The sequence below is a fragment of the Simochromis diagramma genome, unplaced genomic scaffold (assembly GCF_900408965.1).
Source record: "Simochromis diagramma unplaced genomic scaffold, fSimDia1.1 OVJJ01000816.1, whole genome shotgun sequence".
Taxonomy (NCBI): Eukaryota; Metazoa; Chordata; class Actinopteri; order Cichliformes; family Cichlidae; genus Simochromis; species Simochromis diagramma.
Window position 1 is genome coordinate 11218608 of NW_024386908.1, and position 23964 is coordinate 11242571.

The following is a 23964-nucleotide window of genomic DNA, read 5'->3' on the forward strand; positions in this document are numbered from 1 at the left end:
AGAATGAATCAGGACCTGCAGCATTTGTACCCTTTTCGAAGGGGGGAAAAAAAAAACCTCTGGAAACATAAACCCAGGATCTGGTGCTGCCGTTCCTAATACTTCACCCGTCCATCAACAGCACCCGTCAAAAGCACTTGAAGCGGCATCATTCTGACAGTGAGCCAGGTGACGTGTCCTTGGAGCAGCCTGATTGAAGTACATAATCTTGTTTCAGCATTCTTTTCTTTTTTTCTTTTTTCTTTTTTTACCCCAAGTGGTCCCCAGACTTGGAAGTCCAGCCGACTTAGCTGTCACTTTGCCAAAGGCCCTGTTCACAAGTATAGATTACCACATGACCCAGGTCATCCGTTTTTACTCTGCAAAGCAGATCACAGAACTCGAGTTTGCTGCTATTGGCTGACTAACATTGTTTGCATGTCTGATTATATTGGTACAGTGCAATTTTCTAGATCTTTATTTTGGTTCAGTTGCTTCTTGTTTACTCTGAAAGGTCAGTTGGTAGCTCACAGTGGAGGCCAAACATCTCAGTGTGCTTTTTTTACGAGTTGTTTTTTTCTCCTGTTTTCAAAGACGGTGCAAAAACCTGTCCCTGTCTTGCTTTCTAAGCTGTGTCTTCTCTGCAGTCAGCACATCACACACCTGGCTAAACAGGAACACACTGTGGATGAATCAAGATAATTGGGCTTTTAGCAAAGCTAATTAGCTTCTGTCCCTGAGTTCATGCTGTAGGAAGTTTACCTCTAGTTGGCTGAATTCACTCAAAGGATTTATATGGTTAGCGTTCTCTCGTTTGTTTGCATAAAATTCTAGATGTTGTTGTATATTTCCCCTTCAGTGAAATTAGATAAAATGTGTGGATTTAAAAAAAGAAATTGCTGTAGTGTGAAGGATTTTTTTTATCACCTATGTACCATAATAATTCTCAGTCTTCTGTTAATAATCTACATAAAATTTCATACTGCCGTCTTTGTTTGGTTTCCATGGATGACAGTCCCTATTCTATTATGCCACGCTCAGTGCTTTCTTAAGCCCTGAAGCCAGTGAAATCCTTCCAGGGCTGAATTTTTTTTTCCTTTATCCTTTCACATTTTCTTGGCCTCTCATAGTGAAATAACCTATGGCAGCCACCAGGCAATATAATGGAAAAACGCTGGGGATTAACATTAACGTAAGGTCATCTGTAGAGTCTTGAAGTGAAATAAATTTGGTTCTTTCTATGACTGACTCTAAAATTGTTTGTCAAATTTGGGTCTTTTTTTTTTTTTTTTTTTTGCCAAATCCCTTTGCTGCTCTCGCAAATTATTTCCTCTTAACTTGAGCCATTTTTGGTCCGAGTCCCTGGCTGTCATGTCTCTGCAAAGAGAGTTTTTGGCTAATGTGAAATAATTAGTGCCGTTACATTCCTCTCACAAGTTGCATTAGAGTGTGTAAAGAATTAAAATATAATGGCATTTGGAGGCACACGGAATGATTGCACAACTGTATTACCATTCCAGGCATACCTCTCGAATATCTCTCCAATGCATTGCTTACTGCTGTCATTGTTGCCTTTGATTTAACAAATGAAGGCTGTGTGGCGTCGAGAAGGGAACAATGACCATGACATGGGCAATCACAGAAAGTGATACTTCCTTAATGACTGGGCTCGACACCTGTCCAGACCATTTGAGAGGGAACGGGAATGTCAGCTGAGGAAACTGCTTCTCGGGCCTGGTTAGAAATGACATACCTGTGTTTCAGGGAAGTCATTCTTACCGGGCTGATGTTTTAAGTTTTTCTTGCCACTTTTTTTTTTTTTTTTTTGAGTCTCTTCTTTTTAGCCTAGTCCACTATCTTGCCTGTTTCTTAATTATGTTAAAATCCATACTCTTTGTTGTCTCGGTGGATGGAATTTTCTTCTTTTCTAAATGTCTCCTGTAATCCCACAAAGGTTTGTTTCATTAAAGATTATACCTGAAGACTTTAGTCCGTACCATATGGATTTGCATTTCTTCTTCTCTGATTTCTTGTCTTCTTTGTGTGCAGTATACTTTGTGCCTCGAGACTGCGATATGATAATGAAATAATTTCAAATCTTTACTTATGTAGCGCTGTGTAATATATCTTTGCAGCTTGTGGGATATGGTGAAGGTCATGAGCGCGTACAGCTTGTTTGCATTTCCTCGGCTGCTTTTGGAACGATTTCAGAAGAGTCCATTACGAGAATTTCAATGGGTGAACTTGAATGAAAGGCACTTTGTCTGGTCGTATGCCGCAAATGCCAGAAAACATCCTCATCTTAATTTGAGACATTTTTACCTCAGGCAGTGTTGGTTACGAGGCAGTTACCCCCCCCCCCCCCCCCCTTTTTATTGTTTCTGCTTTTTTTTTTAAACTCTATTTAAAGGCCTCAGATCTATACTAAAGACTTTGAGGAACGCATTGCATACAATGTGCAGCTCATGCATAATGCAGGTGTTTAAAGACCTGCGTGAGCACCCAGACATGTTATGTACCAGTAAATCACAGAGGCGAACAGTACATTTTCAATCTGCAGTGCTGTTTGAATGTAAGCATGGGATGTCGCGTACAAGCAATCACAATGCAGTGATTTACAAATCATTTAAAATCTATATGCAGTTTCCTGGTGAGTATTGTTTTTCTATCTATACGATACTTGAAACAATGTACAGAGGCTCTTTTAATCACCCCAAAAATAAAAAAAAATAATGGAAAAATGAAAGGAGGGGAAGTGGTGACATCGCAAAGATAGAGGGCCAAGAAACCATTATGTCACAGGCAATTTGCATTTTTTTTGCTCTTTAAGAGATGAGTAGCTAAAACTGTGCCAAAAGTCACAGTGCATCATCTCACCCGTGGGCAAACTATCGATGCAAGTCTAGCTTGTGCTGGAAATATATCGTCCACAGAATTAGAAAGTCCAGCACAACAGCACTCCCTTGTCCGATAACTGCTATACCCCAAGGACCCTGCTTCCCTCACCATTACGTCCGTTGCTTGGAACACAGTGTCGTAGCTGCAAGTAGCGATGACCAAGTTAGTACAGTTTGATGACTCATGGTGCAGCAGTCCTCAGCCTACTGTGGGCAAATCACCTTTTGTGTCTTCACTCAGGAAATCAGATGTGTTTTTGTGCTCCATTCACAAAAGGTGTTCATGTTTATTATACACCACAATGCATCTGTACTAAAAACTAACCAAGTGTGTGCTTGGATAATAACTGGAATCATATAAACAGGCCTCAGAGCAGGGGTGTCAAACCCCCTTTTAGTTCATGGTCCACTTGCAGCCTAATTTGATCTTAAGTAGACCAGACCAGTAAAACTATTTTCTAATAACTTACATGTTCTCTTTCTTTTTAGTGTGATGAAGTTTCATCTACACTGAAAGTTCATCCTGAAAACATTATGTAAACTGTCCATTTATAAAACTCAAGATAAACAGGCTGAGATATTTCTTTTGGAAAGGGAAAACATCTCAGTGTTTTCACATTACAAAGAAATCCTGCTGTAATCAGTCAAAGAAGCTGTCATCACTGCTTCCTGGGATTAACCACTCTCTAAGAAAGAAATCTGTAAAACTACATTTAAAAGTACTGGCAGCTCATTACTGTGAATTTGTGCCATAATTTAAAAATGTAGAGTGAGTGGTGGGGGAAGCAAACTTGTGATGTTTAATGCTTTTAATTAAAACTTATTTATTTGTATTATGTTATCAATTTCTTTGGTGTAGTGTGGGTGATGTGTTTATCTGTAAGAAGGCTGTAAAACCTACAATTATTCAGACCACTGATTCAAATAGAAGTAACTGTTTAGACTCTTGTGATGTGATTCCATTTTTAAGGTCAGAGTACTGTGGAAAAATCCAGTATTTGCACTTTACTCTTAGAATTTTCACATTTCAGGTGGGCTAGATTGGATCCTGTGGTGATCTTGTTCTGGACCCCGAGCTATTAGTTTGACATCTGTGTGTTAGTTTGCATAAATCTAACTGAGCACTAAAAAATGTGTTTGTAATAAGTCAAGTCAAAGTTTATTTTATAGCATGTTTTAAACAACCTCTGTCGGCAGATTCTTAACTATATACTGTACTCAACTGTAATAAGTGTTTTATGTTAATTACTTATTATATCATTTCACATACTGGAAATGATTGGGCAGTATAGAAGCAAACTGAAGGTTGAAGGCTTTGGTGGCATGTGTGAAAGGACAGTAAGATCACAGCAGGGGGGACATCATTCCCTGCAGGGTGGTTACTATGGGAGTAGTGACCCATTTGAGACCTCCCATCTTTGGATAAGATGGAGCGAACCGTGCATTCTATTATCTACTACAGATTCCCAGGCATCCGTCTCTGTCTGCATTGTGCCTTCACATTCATACGTGCACAATGTGTGCAGATGTGCGTTTTGAATGTGACTGCATACCATTTCCTTTTTGTTTGTTTACTACTGTAAGCCAGTGTGTATGCCCGTGTGAGTGCACGTCTGCCTTCATCCTCCCTCTCTGCACTGTACGCACAAAATGAACCACCTACCACACAAAAGCAAAGAGCTGACAGAGCCTTTTTTTTCCCCCTTTCTTTCTTCTTCTTTTTTTTTTTTTTTTGTATAGCTAAGAGATTACATAATATGATTGAGTGTGCTGTGTACACATCCGCACACATACACACAAACTTTGTTGCAGATGGAGGGAGGTGCCACACGTGCACGCACCATACTCTCACCGTCTCTTTCCTGCTTAGTCAAACACACTTTGAGCCCGTGCAGACAGACGGTGCACGCACAGATGTACACATGCACGCTCTCTCCGGAGACACCACCCCCACTTTAGTCGGCAAGCTGGACCCTCGGTGCCCTGAGGCAGAGACAGAAAGACAGAAGAAGAGATCAGTGGACCCAGTGATGTGTGTGTTATTTACACCCCAACTCCCAGTTTTCTCTCTCTCTCTCTCTCTAACTCTCTCTTTCTCATTTTCCCGGTCTTCATCTTCCTTTTCCCCAATTCAAAGCTGCAAATTCAGCACTCTGTCAGCTCTGCTCGCAGTCTTGTGAAATCACATACTAACATTCTTTCCATCTTTATTTGCTTCATTCTCCATTTGACACAAAGGCTGCACCCCGTGCACATGGCGCTCACATTCTTCTTTCTCTTCTTCTTTTTTTCCTCCCTTTTTTTTAATGAGCAAGAAGCTACCCCAGTGACATCTGAGCAGTCCCACCTTCTGCTTGGCGAATTATATATTTACGTGAGTTGCAGGATAACACGCAGTCTTTGAAAATGTCATCTGAAAAATGCATCCAGGACATCAGGCCAATCCTAAGGAGCCCACACCCTCATATGAAATATTCTACTTGATGAAGCATATAAACAGGAAGTGGGCCTTTTTTGTTTCGCACAACATTTTCTATGTGTATTTGTGCAACTGTGTTCCAGCAGCCTGCACGTGATTTCGTTAGTTTGCATCTTTTCTTCAACCGTGTTCGTGATGATTATTTTGCATATAATCCTATACATTTGTTTATGTACGTCTGTCTCTGTGTCATTGGCCACACGCATTTCTTTCTCCAGTCATGCACAAGATACTTATGCCCTCCTAGCGGAGGACCTCGCGGGCAGGTTTGCGGCTCCCTCTGCTTCATCAGTGTAGAAATGACTCAGGCGCCCAGCCTCCCATCACTTCGCTCTAGTCTTAGGATGAAGGTTTGAGGCCATGAGATCAGAGAGGGTTGCTCAAAAGGGAGAGTGGAGGTGATGCACTGACAGAGAGCATAACATGATATGACACAGTGCGTTGCATTATGGCTGATTAACACATGCTCAGCTCCGTCACCCCCAATAGGAAAAACACAAAGGTCTACCCATCTGCCTCTCTGCACTCTCCCTGCCTCTTATATCTTGGGGCTTCCCTTCTTTTTTTTCCCTCTCCCCAGTTACTCCGCCATCTTTGCTGATTAAAGTAAGTGTGAAGGACATGCACTGACTTCAGTTGGGCTACTGAATTATTTGCTGTCTTTTTTTTGGGGGGGGGGTCCCTCCTGGGACACTGTAAGGAGACACTTTTCCACTTGATTTGCCGAGCACTACTTGTGGCTGACTGCCTTCTACCTTCACCAGAATGAGTGCATGCAATAAGAGCAATGAGCCTTGAATTTTAACACAGACATATTTGACCTTAGACTGGAGAGCATTGATTGGTCAGTTGCAGCAGAGGTTCTTCCTTTGTGCTTAATGCAGTATTATGAGTGTTTCCTTAACTGTTACGCATTTACTTCAAACTACCCGTGTGTAAAACTATGCCTTTTTATAGAACCCTTTAAATGTCTTCTTTGAGGTTCTCTTCTTTGAGAAACTTTAGGCTTTAAATACTTTGAATAGTTTAGAGGATTGGATTCAGTTAGATGATAACCGAAGTGAGCATGGATTTGCTGTGCCTTGTACAAACCACTCTTATCGTGTTTTTTGATAATGCCATTCATTTGAACGTCCATTAGCAGCACTGGCATTTTCTCCGTAGATGACTGACATTTACGTATTTTTGGGAGTCATCAGGCAGATTAATCAGAAACATTTACGCTGCACATTTTTTTGCCCCGCTTCAGGTGTCCTCTCTAATCGTCCTTATTTAATCAGGAAAAAGAGCAAAACAGGGTGGGCTATTTACGATCGCACTAAAAATAAGACATGCAAGTAATAGTCATTTACACACACTTTGACATTTTTTAGGGCCCCTGCTCGCAGCCACACTTAACTCTATTTACTATGGGTCGGCAGAGAAACACCCCTCCCTTACGTTTCCCCCCGCCTGCCTCTCTGCTTCCCTTGCTTTTTTCTGTTGTCTAATGAAATGCTAAATATTTGTTTCTTGAGGGTAGCATTTAAATGCTGGTCCTGCGCTGGTTGGGATCTGCATATCCTGTTCCACTTAATGAGTTCCAGTTATATTAGTTTCCAAGCATTAAGATGAGACTTTTTGACATTTCCCTGCTGGCCTTGTTGTCACACAAACAGGTTATGACATGTACTTGTCCCCTTTGACACCTCTGACTTGCTGAATTTGCATTTCTATTTACACATATTAGCCACAACAAGAACACCTGCCTAAATACTTCCCTTGTTCCACCAGAGGAGTTCTTGCCCGTCCTGTCGTGTCTTGCAGGAGGCAGATCCTTCTGGGTATGTGAGTTGTGCTGGTTTCAGTGCACTCCACAGATGTTTGATAAGTTGGGGATCTGGGGAGTTTGGGGTCAGGGTCAGTGCCTTGAGCTCTTTCTTTTTCCTGAGCTGTTTTTGTGTCAGAGGTTCACACAAATGCTAGGACTAGGGTTTTGCAACAAAATATTGCAATGTAATAAGAATATCGGTGTTATACATGTTGCTTGTCGGTATTTTTGATGTTGTGGCTGATCAGTGTTTGATTACTGCGTTGCTGCTGTTGTCATGCCAATATGCAAAGCGTTCCTTTAGCATCTTCTCGGTTGAGACGGATCAGAGCCGTCTTTGTTTTGTTTTTTTCAGCCGCAAATGGAGAGAAGCAGCTTACTGTATAGCCGCTGTGGAAGCAAACGCCTCATCAGTTCTCCTTATTACCTGCACACAGACACGGAGTCCTCTACACATTGGCATACTCCCCTTGGTTGAGCAGCCAATTCTGTTCCTAAATGAATTTGCTTATTCTTTTTCTCCATTTGCCTCATGACCGCCTCCCCAGTTCTATATTTCTCTCACTTTATCCCCCTCTTCTACTCCTTTTCTGTTGCACTGATTCATTTCCAGCGACAACAGCACAGCTGATTTTACTGTCAATTTCTGAGCCTGTCTTTGTGACCAAATATGGTCTTACAGGCACCTGCTTTACTGGGAATTACTGCTCTTTTGGCATTTGCTTAATGCAGTAGAGTCAGTACTGTGCAAGATGACCAGAAAACTTTTCAGGTGTGTAACTGAGATCAAAGGAGTTGGAAGAACTCACTGGCTTTGCAGCTAACGTGTTCCGCTCACAGTACAGTCTGTAGTTTCCTCTTGCCTCAGTGCCTACACACTATCATCCCCATCTTTCTCATCTTCAATTCAACCTGTTTGTCTTTGACTTCCTTCTTCCCCTTTTGTCTTTTTGCAATCTAGGCTCTGAATTAGATATCTTATTTATCATTTCTCCCTTACTTTACCCATACTTTAACAAAGTACATTATTACTATTATTTTTAATTGATTTAATTTCTTGATGTGTGATGATTTCTAACAATATTATTTTGGATCCCTACACTTCCCAGGTTACAGTTTCTCTAACTGCCATTGTATGTTGACTTCCTGTATGTTTTGTCACTTGTGCTGTATCAGTACAGGGCCAATTTGAGCTACATTTCTGCTGCTACCAGCACTAAGACTGTCTGAATGAATACTGATTGTCATTGTGCAACCAATTATAGGAAGGGAAGTTGAAGGTTGTGGACCTTAAGGTTATCAGACTAGGTATTGTGTGCATTTTTCTCTCATAGGTAATTATCAGTGGATTCAGATTGACTCCTAACATAATCGTTCCGTTGCTCTCGCCTTTCATAAATTTGTGTAGTCATTATTTCTCTGCACCCTCTTTTTCTGTCACTTGTGAGCAACTTTTTTTAAACCCACGTGTTACATTTTTGATAGACCCATCCATGTCACCACCATAATTATTCAAATGACTGTCAAGAGCATGAATGTTGCCATATTTTCTATGCATTTACACGTAGTTATTCTTTGACTGACCCTTAGGGGCATGACTGGCATATTATGCTTCATCAGTTAAACTAGGCGTGGGATTGCAGCGTGTGCAAGGTGCCTGAAATAACTTTATTCCCACCTTGCTTTGCTGCCTGATTTTACAAACTTGACACCTTTTTTTTTTGAGACCGAGGTTGGGAATAATTTTTGATTCATTCCAGGACATTTTTTTTAATTATTATAATTCTCAGTAGTCTTCCTTTGTAATTTAGGCCAGTCCACTTCTACTGTGTTCAGAATCCTTGCTTGCCAGCCTGCAGGAAAACCCCTCTAAATCTAGAGAATGGGAACACTCTGCTAGTTTTGGGAGTGAGTTTTTGTGCATTTTACGGACCCGCTGTTTTTTTTTGGGGTTTTTTGTGTGTGTGTGTGTGTGTGTTTTTTTTTTCCTTCTCTCCTCCTCTCTTGCCTTAGGGAGAGACTGTTACATAAACAGGCTCTCGTCATCCCCACATTTTGATTCCCGCTGTTGTACCAGCCTCTTTTCATACTGCATTTTTCTCTCTCTCTCCCGTTTTCAATTATTTACTGACTTTTCACCATATGTCTCCACACACTATGTGTTTATTTCCTACTTCCTCAGTGTGCCAGTAAGGGTCACCCTGAAGCTCTTTGCATGGTTCAAAAGTATACTTGGAATTCAGATATACAGCTGCTGAGAAAGCGTACACTTTATATTACTGTAATATGGGAATGATCTCTGTAGCTTGAGCACAAACTGAGAAATGTTTCATAATGTTTTAAAATTGTATTTTGCTGCAGCCATGTCAGCTTTGGGTGTAGCATTTAGTTTTCCTGCCAAATTCTTCAAATGAACAGTTTTCTCCCAAAGAGCAGACAACGCACAGGATAGATTTTCAGCTGTTATGCACGGGCTTTGTTTATATTAGGCAAAAACCCTGTCGTGTACTACAAGATATAAAGTGTTTAGCACCACTTTTTCATTCACTTAGTATTTTACTGGTGATGTGTTCTGCAAGCCACTCGGGTTCTTTTTCTCCACTGCTATAAATGCAGTCAAGGAATTAACAACAGAATCTATTTGACCAATCTCCTAATCACTAAGCGTTCCCGTTTAAAATGTGAGGAGGGGGGGGGGGTCTATGAATGTTGTGTATTATGCCTTTTTTACCACTGTGTCAGCTTGGAGATTTGCTCTGGCACGTGCAGATGACAATGCCTGCCTTGGCGCTGCTGATAGAAGTGCTCATAATCTCACTTTTGTAAATGGAACATCAGATATTCAGGGGAACAACATCAGAACAGTTATTCGGAGACATTTAAGTTTTTTTTACCTCTGATTTCATTCAAATCTGAATGTTATGCCCTTAATATCCTCCCCCTTTCAATTTATTTCTCTCCTGTCTTGTTTTTACTTCTCTTTTTGCTTTCCATTGCTGTTCCTCACCGCGCCGCCTCTCCGTCTCTACTCTACATTACTCCTGTTCCCTTATTTCTCACTAACAATGATTAGGATTCTTCTACAGAGAAAAACAGACTAGGGAGGATGTTGCCACCCTGTGTAAAGGCAGTTGTCATGGCAACACTTTGGCAATCCAGGACGGCCTAGCCTGTTAATTAAAAAGTTGATTAATTGTCTTTTAATTGCATACTTGTACACTGTAAAACCAAAGTAGTCCTTTTTCTTAATCACTCTCTACTTGTCTTTCCTTATTCTCTTCTTGCTCTTGTTCCTTTAAGCTTTTCTATAGTTTCCAGTGATCAGGCAGAGAGCATGCTCTCACGGACAGTAATCCAGTTGAGCTTATAAACATCTTATGGAGGAGGCTTGAAAGACAGAGCAGGGAGAGGGGATGAGCTGAAAGGATGTGCAGTCACCGTTAATTTCAACCCCCACCCCCTTTTTTTTTTTTTTTTTTTCCCTGCACACAGAAGCACCATGCAGGTAATGCTATAGAAAGTAAACTTGACACATTTGGCCTCAAGGTCATACCAAGGACAGTTACTAGGGAAATCAACACAGAGAGGTGAAAGCTGTGTGCCCTGGGAGGGCTGGCCAGAAGATATTAGAGATATATAATATATTAGAAAATATTATTTTATATTACTAAGTATTCATAATTATGTAGCTATAGCACTGCGTGTTTAATGTAGGGAAAGGAAAGCAAACATGTTGCGTTTTGGTTGGTAATACGTTAATTTATAAATTTGGTATAAGCTCAAGTGTTAGTGTTATCAGATGCATTAAGTAAAGGTTTGTTATAATTTGAAAATAAAATTAATTTTCCATCATTAAGTTGATTATCTCTACATCCAACACTATGCCCATTTTGCTGGTGCCTCAGTAAGGCACTACCAGCAGCTTCACATGGCACAGTGCTGGCACTGTTACATTGTCTTCACAACAGTTTCTTTTTCATGTGTTTCTTTTATCTGGTCCTCCTCGTGGTAACTTTGTCCTTGTTTCTTTCTTTCTTGCCCACTCCGTAACCCTGATGCTGTTACACTCGTGTGGTGTTTGTGCAAATTGCCAACCTGAAAATACCAGTCTTTGACTAACAAATACCATTACTCATTATTTCCTTATTGTTATTGTTATTATTTTTTGTTTTGTTTTGTTTTTCATTATAATTAACAAGACTGTTTTATAGAGCCAACATTAAGGATACAGGGCAGCTGTGGAGGATGCAGAGTTCATTTGGCAAACAATTGCAAAATTAGTGCATGATTCATGGTTCAGGCAACTTACTGAACCAAAACCTCAGAATTTGTAATTGTGGCCCTCTTTTCCAGCAGCACTTCTTCCTTTTTTAAATCAAAGTTATCATGAAATACAGTGAGACAAAGTGTTTGTCTTTCTCACAACTTAATTACTGTATCACTCCCTTTTTTCTGTCCCTTCTCGCTCTTTGTCTAAACCTTTGAAGATTTTTCTGTATCATGTTCTTGGAGCTCGTAGACTTTAATTGCATGCCTGTTCCCCAGAGATGCCTTTGTTTGCTCTGATCTTGTGCAGCTTGATCATCTTTTAATGGCCTCCGAAAGACACAGAAACTGCTCGAGTTAAAGAAACAGCCCACTTGACATAAGGCTCCATATACTAGAGGGACTACCTCCAGGGACCATTGGTTTGTTGATGTTGTCGTCTCGTGTGTGTGTGCGTGTGTGCGAACACGCTTCTGTGAATGTCATCTGTAAACAACGCCTGGATCGATCTCGCAGCTGTCTGTCTTTTCATACATGGTGAGTAGGGTGGCACCCGTGTGCAGGGTAGCTCAGGTGTAGGTTTTTGTGCGTGCACGCAGATCGCTCTTGATTTCATATGCACCCACATTCTCTGTTTCTATGGTAACGCCATGCCCCCCTTCAGTTCACATGCTCATACCACCAATCTCTGTCAGGTGTAACTTGGTGTTTGTTGCTAATAGTACTTTGTCAGCGGTCTGACAGACCTACTCCCACCACCCACCCGAACACACACACACACACACACACACACACATGTCTAAGTGGATCAATTTGTGTCAATTTAAAAAGTGTAACAAGTTGCCACCATGATAGCCTTAGGTCGTCTCCAAGCCCTTGACTGCTGTTTGCACGTCCGTGCACACGTATGTGTATGTGTGGGGGTCATATTAGCCGTGTAAAGCTGGGGTTGAGTAGCCTTGCCGCCTGCCTGCTGCCTCTTTGATGGGAGAACATCTGTTGGCTGTGATATGAAGCTTGGGAGTATCTCTTTCTCCCTCCTTCTCCCTCTCTCCTTCACTTGCTCTTCCGTTTCTGTTATGAATTCCCCAGCTGCTCGGCTCCCTCCCTTCACGTAAAAAACCCTGTCCCAGACCACCTGTGCAGTTTTAATGCATAATTTATCTGCTAAGTAACCACATCCGAGAGACTCCTCTCTCCATCAGTCTCATCCTTTCCCTCTATGCCCTCATTGAGGTTTGGCTCGGGATGTCGACGTGGACCCCGATTTCCTAATATTCCCGTTAAAGCAGATTAGGATTGATTAGGTTTCATTGGTGGGCAGTGTATCCAAGTGTTGAAATCAGCAGCTAGTAGTGTCAGCTCGAGTCAAGAAGAATTTTGTAACTTCTGTTTAACAAGACTTCAGTTTCACCTCTGGCAGCAGAACAAGAAGCCACGCAACACCTATTTTGACCTCTTTATTGGCAAGCATCAACTAGATCGATTTACATATCTTATTGATTATTCTTCAACCTTTGCAAGAGGTGCTATGTCGAATCCTAAGGCAGAATACTTTTGTTGGACTCCTATACTTTTATACTATTGTGTTCATGTCTCCAATCTTAATATACTGGTGCTGTATGACTCCAGTTTTTACAGCTTGTCATACGCCTGTATGCAGCTGACATGTTTTGTTACCATACCCACTTACGTGGCCTTGCAGGCCCAAATACAGTCGTATTGCATTAGCCCATTGTGACAGAAACGGTGTTGTTACCACATTGTAGCTTAACCTGGACCAATTTTTCCCAGGGCTACAGTCATGTATTATGTCTGAGTATGAGTACGGTAAGGAAGAAATGACAAGGAATATTGCAAAGCAAGTCCCTCAACCTCTAAATCAGTTTTTTATTCTCCTGTCCTGCTTACTTAGACCACCAAGACAAGGTGAGCCATGAAGGTTAATGTACCATCAACAACCCCTCTTAACCTTGAACACTGTCTTTTTTTTATGCTCCATGTGATGTATTGGGTTAGTGTCTTTTTAGTTTAGTGTTCAAGAGCAATTGAGCTTTCGCAGCACCTGTCAGTCAAGTAGCTGTCCAGTCAAGATCAATAATGACATTTTTCATGTGGAGGCTACTCCATTTGAATTGGAAGTTGTCAGAGACGCAGCAGTGACCCTGAACTTGTAGTGTTGCCTTACATTATGATCATTGCACTACAAATGAACTCTTAAACAGTCAGTAAATCAAAGTGGTGGAGTCTGGTAGAATGCCCGTCAGTCGAGCTGTTTTCTACCTTGATCAGCTCCGAGTATCTCCTTGTTAGACATTGTTCTGAAAAGAGAAGTGAAAAAAGTTTGCACTTTCACCATTTCAGTGATACCAAAAATAAATTGCTCTAAAATGAGTCAAGTCTTTTGTACAAGTTTTGGGGGCGTTTTTTTTTTGTTTTGTTTTTTTTTAGATTTGTTTGGCTGATTAAGTAATCGCCCTAAAATAAGATCAATATTAAACAAGAGTTTTCTTAATTTGGAGATTGCATTTGATAAAGCAGAGGGTTGTCAGATTCCTGAGAACTATAAAATGTACCCTACTTTATGCAGAATGTGCTGAAATGTTTGTGGTCTTGTGCTGTGAGGCTAGCCCGGTATTTAAAGTTCCCTTTTGTTTAGAGTGGGTGTTTCACAGTTAATCATCCCTAAGAGTGTTAGGCAGCCCAGTTCAAACTGGTGGACTTTCTGAAAGTCTGTTTCCGCTGCCACATAGGAAAGAAATTTGTGACAAATGAGAACGAGTTCATAGCATCTCCCAACCACAGAAAATCTGTCGAACAGCCAAGAATTACAGCTGTCACAGATGATGAGCTCAAGATGACTGCGTCAGCTGTCAGCAAAATGATTCTCAGAGTGTGAGTAAAGTCGTCTTTTTAAAAACAGCTGCTGGGAAAGAAGTCGGGGTGACACATATTCAAGATCATTTTAAAGTCCTCCAACTGGCATTAGATTGTTATAACTATAGTAGACCATCACTTCACCTTTTGTATTAAACATGATTATTATTATTATCATTATCCATGCATCCACTTTCTTAACTGCGTGTGCAGGTCAGGGTCATGGAGGAGGATTCTGTCATAGAGGTAAAAGTGGGACTGGCAGTGAGCCAGTCCCTCACAAGGCTGACACAGAGACTGACAACCACGCACATTCATGTGCAGATTTACTCTGATTTAGGGTCACCAGTTATACTACAGCTATACTAATTACCCAGTGAACAAAAGGACAGGGAGAGCATGCAAACTGCTGACCACTGCACCACCATGCGAGTTTGTTGCTCTTGATTTACTTCTATAAGTGCAACAACAACAAACTTGGGTTAAAACTACACATTTTATGCTTATAAACTAGATACTTTTGAAAATTCCCTTCTCTCTTTTGGAGGATTCTGTTTAGTTATGGCAGATGCGACGAGGCAGCTTGCATCTCGGTTGCCCCCATATCATGCTGTACTTCAGCTGCGAAGACCCCCTCATTGCGGCGCCTTTGCTCGTGCACAAATGATGCCGGCATAATGCCGGCGCAGTCCTAAGATGGCATGCCAGCGTGACGTTGTAACTCAACAGTGTTGGTGTCTAGTGTGGCGTGTCCTGCCATGCTGGCTTTCCCTTTCACACAGACAATGATTCCGCTTTGTGACTGCCTCTGCTGCTAGCTTTAAGGTGCAACAAAAAGCACCCTTCCCAATCCCATCCCAGTATCTTTTACACAGAAGCGGCAAGGTGGGGGAAGAGCAGCCCCACCTTGAATAGGCTATGAGAAAGTGGCGGCTGTCCATCTTGTTGGTCATTCTCCAGCTCTAATTACTTTGTCAATATAGAAACATTGTTAAAGAACAGAAAATCCAGGCCTGTCCACCTTTCTGCCAGCCTGACCCAGTCATTAACATAAGACTGTTGCTGATTTCTAATGAGCTCTTTCTCACTTTTTATGCAAATCAGATTCCTCTCTGCTCCTAATTTACAGCAAAAGTCAAGCTTTTAGAGTTTTAAGGCAACATCTTGTCAACACAATCTAGCTCTTCGTTTTAATACAGTATCCAGTAACAACCATCCACGTATTATTGTTTGACAGTCTCAAGAAATGAAAATGAATCTTAAAGAAAAACTATTTTCTTATGTGCAGCATAAAGGCTTTTGATGTGAAAGAGAAAAAACGTGCCCTCCAATTGAGTTAATGAACCTTTGTCGCTAAAGGGAGATTCATCAGGGATATAATGGGGCTAAATTGATTCACAAAGTGCACTTGCATGAACAACGTGCTCCTATTGATTTCAATTGTTCTTCAAGTCTGATTGGGTAATGAATAAATAATGAAACTTTGTAAAACACATGTAATAAGATAGACCACCAAGATTTTATTATCTTAATCACATTAGCCCTAGCTTCAGCTAGTTTGCAGCATTCTTTCTGAGGGACGCCTGTTTGTTCCAGGTTGCGTGGGCTGAGCCCTCTAGTCTCCTGAAGTGTGTTAGACTCAGATGGCAGTGCTTCCTCTGAGTGTCATGTATTTGTGAGTGCCATATATGAGGACAAGACTTGTAAAGCTACTGAATTTGTTGCACAGATAATATTCTTTTCGAATGTGATTGCATTTATGCCTCAAATAAGTGTGATGTTCTCAATTTGGTGGAGAAAGTGAGTTGTATGAAATGAAACACTTTTTTTCTCTTAGAGATTTGTTTCCAAGCAATTTGCATCTAAATGAGGCATATTTGAGATGTTTACTTTTTAATGTTACTGCACTGTTTTCTTCTAACATCTGGAGGTGAGGCCTTGTGTTTTTTCTTTGCTTCTCAATCTTGTATTTGCATTTGCCTGGCGTATTAGACCCTTGCTATGATGAAAATTTGGGGTGTATGTTTGCGTAAAAAAAGTGTACACTTTGTGTAGCAATGGTGATTTTAGTCTTAACAGACCATACACAATCACATACACACACACACACACACACACACTCTACTACAATTGACACACTGCCACATTTAATCAGTGTTCAAACCAGCCCTCACACCCTCGTTCTGGCACTACGTGTGTGTTCAGTCATCCATCTGTCTGTGTATTCATCCACCTGTGCTTGAATGTGTGAATCTATGAATGTTGCACCATTGCTTAGTCTTTCTGGACTGCGGCAGTCTTCTTCAGATTAGAAATATTCAGATAAATTGACTCTAAGCTAATCAGCAGACCTCTTAATTATCCAGAGCAGAGCTGCACTTAACTGTCAAAGAGGTACTCTTCAGCCAGAGAGGTGTCTTGGGTGCCAGGCTTAGAAAATAAGGCTTGCCACTATTGCACTGCTGTAAAAACCTGGCCATGACAGCTCATTTTTCTTCAGAGCTGTTGGGGTTTCATTTTGGGGTTTTTTATTTTATTTTTTTTTTATACAGCCTTTCGTTACTTAATCAGCATTTGGCAATTAAACATTACACTGGCTAATGCCAAAGCTTCTCAGCTCGATAAGCAGAATTTCTTTATTTTTTTTTTTGGTCAGTTTTATCATGTGCGGTTAAAGTGATTAGAAAAATAAAAGAGTTGGCATATTCGTTTGTAGCCAAAACCAAGGAAGCAGGATAATGGAAGATTAACAGAATGAAAGTTAGCGGAAACAACAAAAAAATCCAGCTGGAAATTGGAAATCAGCTAATCCCTAACACACATGCTTCAACAATTTTTCCAGCTTTTTTTTTTTTTTTCTTTTTCTTTTCTAAATGTGATTCTGATAGTCACTCTGAGCGCAACCTTTCCCCATCACCACATTACCCCACTGGACTCACTTGTCACTCACTTGGGTGTAAGTGTGTTTTGTCATTCAAGAGTTGTGAAGGTCAGCCTAACCTTCCATCTCTCAGCTTGGGCTCCATTATTAGGACTTGTCCTTTCAACATGAGCTAAATGGCCTGCCGCTTTTCTTTTTCTTTTTTTTATCCCTTTTCCCCATAATTCTATCTCTCTCCTCTCGTCCCCTCTTTCACTCTCTCATTGTCTGTGGCAGCTTGGTGGCTCTAGCGTCTGGCTGCAGTTGCAGAGCAGCAGCAGAAGCAGCAGTCACATACCTGCATTCAAGTGGAACAAACAGGATGGTTGGCTGCTCACGGAAGGTCATCAGCCCTGGGCACAGTGTGTGTACGCTTGTGTGTTTGTGTGCATATATTTCTATTTTTTAAAAAAAATTTTTTTATGGCTTTAAAAAGTGACAGAGCGCTTTCTTCTTTCTAATGATGTACTCAAATGATGCAGAATAAATTTTCATCTTGCTGTAATCACGCTGATCACTCGTGTCTTTTATCCGTATTGGCCACAAATAATAAATATGTTAACATATGACCTTCTGCCCTCATTCAATCATGCAGCAACAAAGGGAAAAACGGGGATCTGATGTTTTCTTTTAGCAGAAATCTGCTTCCGAAGTGGACACCAGGATCAGAGGTGTAAAGATCAAAACTAGAGACACAGTTAATTAACTCAGGGTTGCGATTTATTTATTTATTTATTTTTTTGTGGCTTTTTGTTTCTTTGAGGATATCCTAAATAAAACATGTTTTTTTCTAATAGTTTATAACTTTGAACCTTTGCGCTTCTACACATCACAGAATCGGATGTCGACATGAAGCCTTCTCATTGTGCTCTATGTCCAGTCCCCCCGTAACTTGCTATCAGCCTAAAACTGCTGCAGTGACATCTGCCAGGCTAATGAATGGTGACACTCTAATCTTTGTCTTCCCTAATTGGTGCTGCAGGTTTGATCAAAAGCCAAGTCATGCTAGCTCAGTTGCAATATGGTAATCATGTTTATTACTAGACGCTGTGTATTCCAGCATTTGTAAGTGTGCACATAAAGTCTGCATATCTAAAATAGCTATGCTATCCTAATATTGGTTGATCTTGCGGGGTTTGTTTTCAGCCCTAAGTGACCTTAATCAACCTCTACCCCCAGAATTTCTACCTGTCTACATTCTTTCTGTCTTATTTCCTTTCTCCCAAAGCTGTAAGCTATGCACAATTAACTGTGTGGTGCTTCAAAACTGTTATTTGGTGCCAGGCTGCAAATACATCAATTCTGCAGTCAAGTTGGGCAGTTTAACTCTGGGGGCATTCGTAGAGCTGCAGTTTTGGCACTTGCATGTTCCATTTTTCAGGCCCTTTACTATTTGCTCAACAAAACCATCATTTGCCCCAGCCTTAAAATATGCCTTCAGACGATAAAGAAACCATGTGCCCCCCCACAGTATGATGGTGTGAACAGATTTAGGTCCCCTCGGCATGAATAAAACCTGGGCCATATCAATGAGGTACAGGATCATCTTAGCGCGCAGAGGAGCGCATGTTATACTAAAGCCTCAGGTGTGATTACCACGTGCATCTTGGCAGATGAGCCAAGACAGAGTGGAAAAAATGACAACAGTAAAACCAGCTAATCTAATTAGCTGAAAGATACCGTGCACTGAAATAATTAGCCAGAATCTAATTGGCTGATATCAGTGTGCTGTTAAAAATCTGCCTGCTTCATTTTCTTCTTTTTCAGTAACCTTTAAAAGTAAACAGTTCCCAAATAGCCTGCAGAAATGTGCAGTAACAAGCAGTCGGGCTACAGCTATACAAGAAGTTGGAGCAGTATGAAGCTCAGCTGTACTTGTTGACTTTTGAGATCCCCACGTAACCTCTCCTCCTGTTTCACAATGATCCATCAACAGGGAGCTGATTAGCTCGCTTTCATCCTAACAGTCTTGTGTTTATGCATGTGTTTAATGCTATTACTGTACCTGAAGCTGTATACAGACATGCTGCTATTCGCTTTAGCCGCCTACTCTTTCTGGTGCATCCCCTTCTTTATGTAAACACACATACACGCGCGGGCTTGCTGACATCCATGCAGTTTGATATGTGGCCCAAGGCAAAGCACTTCTCTCTAATGAGCCTCCTGCCCTCCGTTTCTCCTGGGGAGCCGAAAGAGGACTAACCTTGATGCAGCTTAGAAAGGATGTAACCTGCTTACACGCATCCTCATAAATTGCTGTGCTCGTGAAGGAACCTAATTGACAACATTCTTTACCGAGGGAGTTATATTATCGCCGACATTACATGGCTAATCTTAACTTGATCCTCGGTCCACCTTTAATCCTTAACCCTAAAACAGGGGTGGGCAACTCCAGGCCTCGAGGGCCGGTGTCCCTGCAGGTTTTAAATGTGTCCTTGAACCAACACAGCTGATTTAAATGGCTAAATTAGCTCCTCAACGGCTGTATCCCAATTCAGGGTCTGCAGCCTTAAAGTACGCAGCCTTTAACGGTCCACACGGGCCGCGTACTCAAAGACCGCTAAGGCCGGAAGTGAGAGGCTTGTGAAATGGGACGGTCTAGCCTCCATCGCGCTGCCCAGGTTGCCTAGCAACCATGCCACTAACAGCTACAGCTGGAAACGTTTCATACAGCTTTGTTTGACAGAAATGAAGGACAAAATCTTTTGTTCATTTGTTTGTTTGTTTCTACATGAGCTTTGATTTGATAAGTATCTGAGGCTGACTGTGAAATCATGATTGTTGGGCTTCACTTCTGTACTGAACAGTCATTTAAGATTAGCTAGTAAATAACAATTAGCTAATGTTGTTCATGGGACTTAAGTCATCTCACTTTGGTAATGTAAATATAATATGGCCAATATTAAAGTTACAATTTCAATCATTATTAGTTATTACAGCAGTGAATGAACTCTGTTTCAAATACTGAGCTTCAGTAAAGATTCAAGCTGCATTTATTTATATTATTTATATTTCCTGTCACCTTAAATCTTCACTCATAGACAGGTTTCTTTGACACTGTATATATATAACTGTGTTATATATATGAGAGACAAATGTTGTTCTTTTAATATGTTGGCATGACTAAATTTGTCTCAGTGCTTACTTTAAATATCCATAAAATCATCACATTCTCTGTAAGATTAACATCAACTATTGAACGGCGTATATTTTAAAGTAAAGGCTTTAAAACCAAGTTAGTACAAACATCGCTAATGTCACATAACTTTGCTGACATGTGGCCAACAGTAATGTTTTAATGTTCTTCGTTATTAAACATTCGCACATAAATAAGTGACATAATATTCAGTACTTACTTTTAAAAGTTTACTCTTCGGCCGCCTGTCTTCCGTCGTTTTTTTTTCTCTGGCAAAATTATCCACACCCACCGCCGCGCTGGGATATGTTGGGCCACGAAGTCTACACCACCACATCCTTAAAATTCAGTGAAATGAAGGACGCATTTGAGGGCCGCATTTCAAGCAGCCTTTGAATTGGGACAGCCTCCGTCGCGTCGCTGTGATGTAATTGGCCTTAAAATGCGGCCTTTAAGGCTGCAGACCCTGAATTGGGATACAGCCAACATGTCCTGAAGTTCCCCAGAGGCCTGGTAACGAACTAATCGCGTGATTCAGGTGTGTTGACCCAAGGTGAGATCTAAAACCTGCAGGACACCGGCCCTTGAGGCCTGGAATTGCCCACCCCTGCCCTAAAACAACTGCTGGAAGACGTGAGGAAGATCTTTGCAAATATGTGTTCAGAAACATCTTTGTAGTATTATGTAAGGTCAGAAATCTGTCATAGGAGTGATGGACTGTCCCATATGCTGGCAGCATCAAGGGTTTGAAATTGGACCAAAAATAATTAGTGAAAACGAATGTTGCTTTGCTGTTGCTTGTGCAATATGCCACCAAGACCGGGTATGTCAGCATGACATTCCAGTCTCATTCAGTAGTCTCATGCTGTTATAAATCTCGGGCCACTGGTGCAGCATGTACGAATTCTCATTGTATGAATTTCTATCCCTGAAAAATGTTTGGCACATTAAGCTTGACCTATCTGATCTCCATGTTTGTGTTGCATTGACATGTCTTTTTTTTAAAACATTTTTTTACTCCTTGTATGTGTTGTAGATCTGGGCCAATTATGAGGAGAAACCAGTGGAGGAGGTCGTGCATCTTTCAGAGGAGAAGGAGCGCGTGGCAAACTACAAACCAGTCTATGTCACTGAAATCACCGACACCCTGCACTTCTACGCCCAGGATGTAGAGACAGGTACCTCGAGATGGTCGTGTGCATGAGTGAGGGAGTGCGTGAAAATTCATTTTTGTTCACTTAGTTTTCCAAGTATATAATTTTCGAGTTGGCCTAAAGAGGCAGCTTGCAAAACCAGACAAACAGACTCCAGTGAATATAAAATTTGATAGAGTAACCAATGAGAATTCGTTTAGAAAAGTTGAAATTGCTTTATAAACATGCTGTTTTACTTCAAGCTGCATATTTTTTTCTGTCAGCTTTTGCAGCTTCACACTAAATACCACTATCTACACCAGCTCCCAACAGCGGTGGCAAGCAAGGACTTTGCATTTTATTCCCTTTTAACACCAGACTGACTTTATGAATGACAATTATCTCTACTACTCAGACATTCGGCTCATCCCCTGCTGCAGCATCCCTCCCACCAGGAGACAAAACAAAGGACGTCCCGCTTATTATTACTACTAAATGATAGGAATAAATCACTACATCCCCTCCTGTCACCATTGATGTTTGCAGTTTTTTTTAAGTCAAATGGAGTCTTACAATTTAATCTACTCTCTCTATGATAACAAAAAGTTTGCCATTTAAAGCTCGGATAGGCAATTTGTTTGAAATTTTTGTGGTTTTAAAAATTTTTTTTTACGATGATCCACCGTGAAGCAATGTGGGGGGACTAGACTCCAGCACTTCTGCTGGCCTTTGATTTTGGGCTTTAGAAAATCCAGCCAATCATAGAACTCTTGAGATCAGATCAGATGAGTAGTGTGTACACAAAAGTCTGAGTAGGAAGTAAGGCATACATGCTCAATTGGATGAGCAGAGGTAGTGGGTTTCAAGTCTTGTGTGAAGCCAAAAAACAACATGGAATTTGTTTTAGTTCATATGAAACGCGGCACTTGTACTTGTGCATCTCAAAAAAGTTCATTTTTTTGGGCTACAATGAGGTATAAGCCATAATGATCCAAATCAAAACACAAAAAAGGCTTGAAATATGTAAGTATGTGCTTATCTGCTTTGAAGGGTTTAGAATAGAGGGGAGAGCGCTTCAGGGGTGGGTTGTCTATTTTAAATTCTGTCTATATAGCTTTAATTATTGCCTTGACACAATTTTGCATTTAGAAACATGCAAATACATTAAAAGCTGCATTGACAAACTAGCTGGAACAGATCTGAATCCTTTATGCCAATCACTATCCCTTCATCGTCTGCCAGTTTGTAGGAGCAACTCAGGATTCTGAGGTCTTCCTCTCTCTCTCTGCCGCCCCCCACATCTGTCTTCACTGGCAGTCGCCTGGTAGAGGCCATGAAATTGACTTTGGCCACCTTTTAATTTGCCTCACTGTCATCATTAATTAATTTGCCTTCATTTACTGCCAATCTAAGCCTAAGCATCACACGCATCTTAATAATCCAATCATTTATGACTGTGAAAAACATTTAGCTCACAATTGTTTGTATAACCTTTCTGTACATTGAAAGCTTCGGGTATTGTGACATGCGCTCAACAATATTTTCTATCAGCTGTAGATTCAAATCTAAAGCCTTTTCACTGCCTCTGGCTACTTCAGCTTCACTTTCCTGCAAGTCAGGACTAATGTTCAGGTTGAGTGAGTTGTTTTTGGGGTTTTTTTTTTATCACTGATCTTAATTGGGTGTCTCTGTGAAGATGCTGAAATATATGATACATGGCACATTAACCTGAAACTAGGGTTAATGCTTTCAGCATCCTTTATTTTCAGTTGGGTGGGGTGGGATAGAAGCAAAAATATATTACACAATATCTAAAACTGAGTAGGAGTTCATGGTCTTGTGGGAAACAGAATGTACTCAAGCTACACATAAAAGAGCAAATCAAAGCATTTTTATTGATTTTTAGCATATTTCTCATAAGTTCTTTATACCTATAAACGAACCTGGGGAAATGGAAGATGCAAGGTATTTACAACTTCAACGTTTTTTTACGGGGTAGAATCTAAAGTGTTGCATTTAAAGATATTGTACACAATCTGCTTTTTTTTTTTTTTTTTTTAAACATTGCTGCTCTCGGTGCATTTTGACAGGGGAGCTGTGAGTTATTTAATCGTTTCTCATATAAAGGCTTGATTTTTAGATGATCCAGCAGTGCTGGGGCTTTTTTTATTTATTTATTTCCCTCTTAATTGGCTCGTGTTCTTCTACCAAGAGACTTACGTGCTACTTTAAAAAAAAAAAATGTTATTCTCAGCAGGGAAGAAAAACCTGACCGGTCTTCACCCTCTGCTTTCCTCTCCTCATCTCCCTCTCCTTCATGTTGTTTGCCCCTCCCCTCCTTCCTCCATCTCCTTTTCTCCCTTGGTTTCTTTCATTTTCGCTGACGCTCCCTCAAAGCTACATTAAGTCATACCAACCTCTTGAAGAGAACATCAAAGTGTTAGGGCCTGTAAAATCATACAAGCTG

General features: G+C 40.8%; 1 protein-coding gene across 1 annotated transcript in view; it reads left to right on the forward strand.

The window, feature by feature from the left end:
* The window catches only part of snd1 (staphylococcal nuclease and tudor domain containing 1), a 173470-nt gene that overhangs the window by 112789 nt on the left and 36717 nt on the right, over window positions 1-23964 (forward strand). The window contains exon 18 of the mRNA XM_040035415.1: window positions 21401-21542. Coding sequence (XP_039891349.1) covers window positions 21401-21542 — 142 coding nt within the window. The remainder of the gene's footprint in view (window positions 1-21400; window positions 21543-23964) is intronic.